Here is a 7,640-nt window from a genome sequence, read left to right as displayed (position 1 = left end):
ACCGCAGCACCTTTCCCTTTTTGCCCTTGTCTACGTTGCCACCTGTCGGTGACCCCTTGAGCATATAAAAGGAGGCCCGTGCGCAACATAGAAGGGGGTTAGCTAGTTCGAACATTCACGCTCGGTCTCGTTAGCTGCTGAAGTGTACTGTAGCACTTCGCGCTCCCGAGCAAGAAATCAATACAAACCACAAAGCAGGAGTAGGGTTTTACGCATCCGTGCGGCCCGAACCTGGGTAAACTGCTCGCGTGCTTCGCCTCGATCCGCTCTTTGCACGACCTCCGCCCCCGCCGAATCGAAAGGGACTCGGTCCGCCGGTACCGTAGGTGTTCGTGGATTAGTCCCCCGACAGCCGCCCTCCCATCGAAGCCATTCCTTGACAAAAATTGTGTGTGTGCTGAAAATTGTGTGCGCTCCCACTGCTAAAGGGCTGCCGGCCAGATATCAGAATTTAAAATACTTTTCAGAAAAAATGAAGTTGTCTTTTAGGCCGAACCTGTCCTGCAAAATATGGGTGCGTTATGTGATATTGATTCATCGAAACGGTGAATAAGATCTCCCAAATTGTTCACTTTAACTTTATGTTTGCACACGGAAATACAAAATATAGGAAGACAAACTAATAGGAGTAATTAACTCATTACTCTTAAGACAAAAGTTATTTCAGATCACCTAAAAAACAAGTTACTCCCTCCGTAAAGTAATATAAGAGCGTTTAGATCACTAAAGTAGTGTTCTACGCCTAAAAGGCAGAGGGAGCATTTCAGATCGATCGAGAACTACATCTGAACCAATAACTATTGACCGAAGCTTGCGGACACACACTAGATTGCATCATATAATGAATAACCAAAGCTCTCCCGGACACACAACGCTACTAGGAGTAGTAGGCTACGTATTAGCTAGCTTAGCTTAGCAACACCCTGGACATGCACATAGTTGACAGTTGATGCTCTACAGAAAGCTGAAGCCCCCAAGCGCAGCCACGAAGACGAGAGGGAGGATGGACACCCAAAGGACCGTCTTCCCGACGGCGTGCCTCTCGCCCAGCTCGCCGGACACCCAGACGCCGACCAGCGCCTCCACAATCCCGAAGATCACCACCGCAATGAGCACGGCAAAGTAGAGGTAGAGAAGCCCCCTGCCATGGTGGAGGAAGATGTCCCCGGGCGCCTTGAACAGGAGGAGGCAGAGCGCCGCCGCGGCCTTGAGGACGCCGCAGGAGATGAGCGCCCGCGGGAGGTTCCTCCGGTCGGAGAAAGCACCGGAGATCATGCCCACAATGTCGCTGAGGATGGCCATGGTGATGAAGTAGTGTTGTGGTTTTGCTCGAGCTTTTTGGTCTTGCAGAATGGTACAAAGTTCGGCCTCCATGGCCTATCTATTTATAGAGAAGTGGCAACCATATAAGAGAAACCGAACGGCTGCTGGCAGCGCTATGAAAAAGAAAAAGACAGAGGATGGCATAGTCAGCAAGTCCTGGGTCCTCTGCTTCACGACCCTGGAAGCTGCCGCAGAATTTCGTCGTCAGCTGAAGGCCTGAAGCAACCCGAACCGAACGAACCTGATCGGTGCAGTCGCCGTCGCCGTCGCCCTCTGCCGTGCTGAGAACCTAAGCTTACTTGGTCCTTGAACCCCCAGCGTCTATGTTACCGGCCGGCCAGTCTCTTTAAGCAAGCCTAGTTTTTTCTCGAATACGCACGAATGTGCATACTATATTATAAAGAAGCCTAGTTCAAATATACGCATTCCAAAATGCAACATTGGTCTGTTATCTAAAATGTACTGCAGTCACATTTTACCCTGTTTATTACACCGGTTAAAAGGATTTGGAGAAACGATAATAATTTGCCCATACCCGTGCCTAATTACCATTCAACAAATAGCTTATGTAAAGAAACAAGATGTTCGGGTCGGGTTCGGATCGGATTCATGGGTTAAGTCAATGCGTCACGTCGCTGTCTTAATCTAAACGGCAGAAAGGGCAATTAGAGCGGGGTTTCCTTTCGGGTTCGGTTCGTGTTTGCCACTTTTCTGTTCGGGTTGGTCTGTATAAGCACAAGTGAACTTTTGGGTACATGCCTATCGGCAACAGCTATTATCTAAGCTCAATACTCTCTCAAACAACGCACTGTAGATACACAAGCCAATGAATTTGCTTGTCAGCATTTTTGGGCTTAATGCACAAACGAAACAGTAGCCCTCAAATGCACATTCAGTTTCCTAATACTAATTTTGGATTTTCATTTTTTTTAGTTCCCTTTACATACGGAAAGAGGTACCCAAAAATGTAGGCAACTGAGTATCCACTATCCGTCACTAATTCTCTACTGTGCAAGACAAAGAAAATGTTCAGTTTGAATGGAATAACAGTATAACATTATCACGAAAGGACATACTTCTCAAACTGACGAGGACTGATGACTGCCTTAAGTATGCATGCTTAGCATCCTACAGATAATAGTATGTCAGATAGGTCTGCATAATATTCTTCGGGTTCGGTTCGGATTCAAGTGGTGGAGCATCTCAGATGAAGGAAAGGTGCATTGACGAAAAGGACAATTGTGTCCACATGCCATGTGTGACAAAGCCACCAACCAAAGGTCAAGCAGTGCGTGGATGATACTTAATTAATCACCTCTGGAATCAAGGAGCAAACCCGATTGGCTTCCGTTCGGGTTCGAAACTCTGTGATAGTTTGCGAATGGTTTTTGTGCTTTGCTCTTATTATTCTTGAATTATGATGATGTTTGTGGTGCCTGAATCATTCTTGTGAATGGCTTTCGTGTTTTGCTCTTATTGCCTGAAATACTTCTGTCCTTCGATTGTGCAAGGCAGATGTGTGTGGATTCTGGAATTAGCTACAGCAGTAAATCCTTGCATATTTAGCAAAACCATCTTCGATAGTGCTTTGACTTTTGACCATTACTCCCGTTGGTTGGTTGCCTTTGATTCTCAGTTGTTTGCTCTGTTTTCAAACAGCTTAATGCAAATTGAAAATACATGAGTCCATACAACAGATTATATTCTTGACTCATGTATGTCTAGCTGTTTGAATCATTAAAGGAAGGGACACAATTTTGCAAAATCTCAGAGTTAATCATTTTGTATTATATTTTATTCTAAAGAATCCCAAAATATTAACTAGATTTCTCTAGTTGTTATCTGCTTCCCTAATAAAGGGACACAATGTCAGTGCTGCAGCAACCCGATCCGAAGTTCCAAACCGAACCCGAAAACTCACAGACAAAAGGCAAGGATGAAGATGCGTTTAGACAATGCATATCAGTTTTCATTTCCCAGGAGTTTGAGAAAGGGACACCCATTGCAATAGTTCTACGGTCAATGATAATGACTCATTCCTTTGAGAATTAATTTCTTTTTTTCTTCCATCCAAAATACTTTTGTTCCAAAGGAGACTTCACATCTTCAGACACTACTTCTACAATCAAATATGTGATGTTTTCAGGTTTGTAGGTTGCTCCTCTTTTTAAAGAAATCATGCCAGCCTAGGTCGGTGCTGCAGTCCCCGTCGTCTTCGCCCTCTGCCATGCTGAGAACCATATACTTCTTCCCCTGCCCTGCTAGCTGCTGTTTACTTAGTCCTTAACCCCTGATAGTATTTCAAAATATTGGCATTCCAAAATGCAACTTTGGTTTGTTCTCTAAAATGTACTACTATCACATAATTCACATTTTTTGTGGTACGTATCACATTTGAGCCTGCCTGTTTATCACATTGGTAAACAGGATTGGATTTTCCCCATTCTAGAAATTAATTTGCCCACACCCCTGCTTAGCACTCCAGAAATAACTTAATGTCAAGAAACGAGATGTTCGGTCAGATTCGAGGGTTAAGTCAATGCATCATGTCACTGTCTTAATCTAAACGGCAAAATGGGTAATTAGAGCCGGGATTGACCACATGGGGCTTCCTTTCGGGTTCGGTTCGTGTTTGCCACTCTTCTGTTCGGGTGGTCTGTTAAAGCACCTAAAGTTGTTTATAGGTCCCATACCTATCACGGTCAGCAGCTAATATCCAAGCTCAGTAGTATCTCAAACAAAGCCGTTTATCGTGCACCATAGGTACACAAGCAATTGGTTTGCTTCTCAGCATTCTTGGGCATAATGCACAATCCGAAGTAGCCATCAAATGCACGTTCATTTTCCTAATACCAATAATTTTTTATTTATTTCCAGTTACCAAAATACCAGGGAACTGAATATCCATCATTGTTCGGTTTAAACGAAATAACACTATGATAAAGGGCATTTCTGAAGCCGCCGCCGACTGATTGTAACCCTAGTATTAGAGTCATCAGTGACAGCATTTGTCAAGGTCTCTAATCATCATCAGCTTCGGGTTCGGTTCGGATTCAAGTGGTAGGGAATCACAGACCAAGGAAAAAGTGCATTGACGAAATGGACAAGATGTGTCCCCATGCCATATGTGACAAAAGCCATGCGTGCATGATACTTAATTAATTACTTTGGGAATCTAGCAAGGAGAGAACCCGATCGGTTCCGTTCGGGTTCAAAACTGTGTGATACTTTGTGAATGGTTTTTGTGTTTTGCTCCTATTATTCTTGGATCATGCTGTTTTTCGTGATGCCAGAATCATTCTTTGTGCTATTTCTTATGAATGGTTTTCCTGTTCTGCTCTTATTGCCTGAAATACTTCTATCCTTGGATTGTGCAAGGAAGATGTGTACGGATTCTGGAATTAGCTATGCCAGTAAATCCTTAAGTATTTAGCAAAACTAGTCTCAGTAGTTCTTTCACCACTGAATCACTACTCGTTGGTTGGTTGCCTCTGATTCTCAGTTGTTTGCTCTGTTTTCAAACAGCTCAATGGAAATTGAAAATACATGAGTCCAGAGAACTGATTGTATTCTTGACTCATGTATGTCTAGCTGTTTGAATCACTAAGGAAAAGCTCATGATTTTGCACATCTCAGTTAATAATTTTCTATTATATTATGTATATAACCCAAAAATATTTAGTAGATTTCTCTAGCCCTTGTATCTACTGTGTTCATCTTCTTACTGATTGTCTGATCTTCAGATAAATGTACTTGTCTAGCTACTTAGAAAAATCAACCAAGAGACATTTAAGTGATGAAGTGTCTTATTGCTTGATGATTTTCCTCAAAGGCGGTTGTGATAGTTAGATCAATTATTTCCACCGCGCATACCTTATTAGCTTTGTCCTGTTTGAGAAAAAAAACTGAGTCGAATTTTTGAAGAATGTTTCATTAATCCCTGTCAGTAGGGTCGTCAGTTGGCGTGTAAGTTGTAACACAACAAGTTCACATACACAACATATTACTAATGAGATCAAATGATAAATGTCACACAACATCACTGCACTGATTATTCTTGCACCAACTGTGCCAAGTCTGACATGCTAGCAAAATGATACATGTGACATTCATATACAGGATGTACTCGGATGCCACAGCCGGCTCAGCTAGCTAGCTAGTTCGCCTTCCTCAGGACGATGAAGCCACCAAACGCCGCCACGCAGATCAAAGGAAGGATGGACACACAGAGGACCGCCTTCCCCGCAGCGTGCCGGTCATCCAACCTCCCAGAAACCCAACATCCCACAGACGCCTCCATGAGCCCAAAGCCAGCAATGGCGACGAGGATGCCGTAGTAGAGGTAGTAGGCGCCCTTCCCGTGGTGGAGGAACACGCCTCCCGGCCCCTGGAAGAAGACGAGGCACAGCCCCGCAGCGGCCTTGAAGATCCCGCCGGAGATGAGGGCCTTGGGAAGGTTCTTCCTGTCGGAGCACGCCGCCGCGATGGACGCCAAGATGGTGAAGATGATGTCCATCAGTCCATGGCTGACCTTTCAGTGGAGCTGCGCATGGTGAGGCGGCACAACAGAGAGTGGTTCAGGTTGGGGCTTTGAGAGCTTGGAGAAGGGAAAGGCTTGCTTTGGCAGGTTCAGGTTGAGGAGCTATTTATAGTTTCATACACATGCACACCCGCACACGGCCAGTCTGAGTGGACGTTTCGCAGTGCTGTGAAGGCAGAGAAAGAGAGGGATGACGAGCCCAGCAAGATGGTCAATACTGCAGCAACCCGATCCGATCCGAAGTTCCGAAACCGAACCGAAAACCCGAAAGTTGACAGCCCTGTGAAGGCAAAGGCGTGTTTAGCCAACCATTCCCATCGATGCAATCCCACAACTTTCCCTGAAAGGCAAAGGAGTTTGAGAAATGGCAGAAGCCTGAAAACATCACCATATTTGGTTGTAGAAATATGTGATGTTTTCAAGCTTGCTGTTTACTCCTCTTTTAAAATAAAGGGTGTGTCTAAATTTTGATTTGAGTCTAGATTGAATCCTTTTGAGATGGTTTGTTGACATGTATGTGCTCTTTGTTTTTAATCCGCTTTGTGGAAAATTTCGTTGGCAGAGAAGCAACCCGAACCCAATGAACCCGATTGGCGTAGTCGCCCTCTGCTGTGCTCAGAACTGCCCAGCTACCTGCTGCTTACTTAGTCTTTGAACCCTCAACATCTCTGCTACCGTCCAGTTAGTATGGTTATGCAACATTTTGTTCTTTAAAATGTACTTCTATCACATTTGACCCTGTTTATCAATTATTATAGGTAAACAGTATTTTGGATTCTCCCATTCTGGAAACTAATTTTCCCACGCCCCTGTTTAGCACTCCACAAATAACTTAATTTAAGAAATGAGATGTTCGGGTCGGTTTCGGGTTGGATTCATGGGTTAAGTCAATGTGCCACATCATCGTCTTAATCTAGACGGCAAAATGGGCAATTAGAGCAGCGATTGACCATGCGGGGTTTCCTTTCGGGTTTGGTTCGTGTTGGCCACTCTTCTGTTCGGGTTGGTCTGTTAAATCACCTGTGAAGTTGTTCTAAGCCCCCATACTATCCAAAAAAACAAGGAACTGTAGATACCCAAGCCATGGATTTGCTTCTCAGCATTTTTGGGCTGAATGCACAAACAACAGTAGCTGTCAAATGCACGTTCAGTTTACTAGTAGTAATTTCAGAATTGTTTAAGTTCCCCTTGCACACAGAGTGAGCTACCCAAAAACTAGGCAACCGAGTATCCATCACTAATTCTCTACTGTACAAGACAAGGAAAATGTTCAGTTTGAATGAAATAACAGTATAATTAGCACGTCCTTCAGGAAAATATTCTCTACAAAAGGACATTTCTCAAATTGACGAAGATTGATGACTGCAGCGCTAAGTATACTTAGCATTCTACAGATAATTGATTAGTATGTCTCCAGCCGATAGGCCTGCATAATATTCTTCGGGTTCGGTTCGGATTCAAGTGGTGGGCATCACAGATGGAGGAAAGGTGCATTGACGAAAAGGACAAGCTGTGTCCCCATGCCATGTGTGACAAAGCCGTGCGTGCATGATACTTAATTAGTTGCCACTGGAATCAAGGAGCGAACCCGATCGGTTTCCACTCGGGTTCTAAGTTCTGTGATGGTTTGTGAATGGTTTTCATGTTTTGCTCTTATTGTTCTTGAATCATGATGATGTTTTTTTAATGGCAGAATCATTCATTGTGCTATTTCTTGTGAATGGTTTTCATGTTTTGCTCTTATTATTCTTGAATCATGATGATGTTTGTGATGCCA

At 43.9% G+C, this 7,640-nt stretch overlaps 1 protein-coding gene across 1 annotated transcript; it reads right to left on the bottom strand.

The window, feature by feature from the left end:
- Positions 1 to 921: 921 nt before the first annotated feature.
- LOC147967012 (uncharacterized) lies at positions 922 to 1,374 on the bottom strand. Its single transcript, XM_087531012.1, has one exon. It carries the CDS (start codon positions 1,372 to 1,374, stop codon positions 955 to 957), a length of 420 nt encoding a protein of 139 aa, XP_087387138.1. The 3' UTR covers positions 922 to 954.
- Positions 1,375 to 7,640: the final 6,266 nt, after the last annotated feature.

Source organism: Triticum urartu, chromosome 6A, assembly GCF_056163025.1.
Source record: "Triticum urartu cultivar PI428250 chromosome 6A, HENAU_Tu73, whole genome shotgun sequence".
Classification (NCBI taxonomy): domain Eukaryota; kingdom Viridiplantae; phylum Streptophyta; class Magnoliopsida; order Poales; family Poaceae; genus Triticum; species Triticum urartu.
Note: the sequence above shows the minus strand (reverse complement) of the source record. Positions and strands in the feature narration are given on the sequence as shown.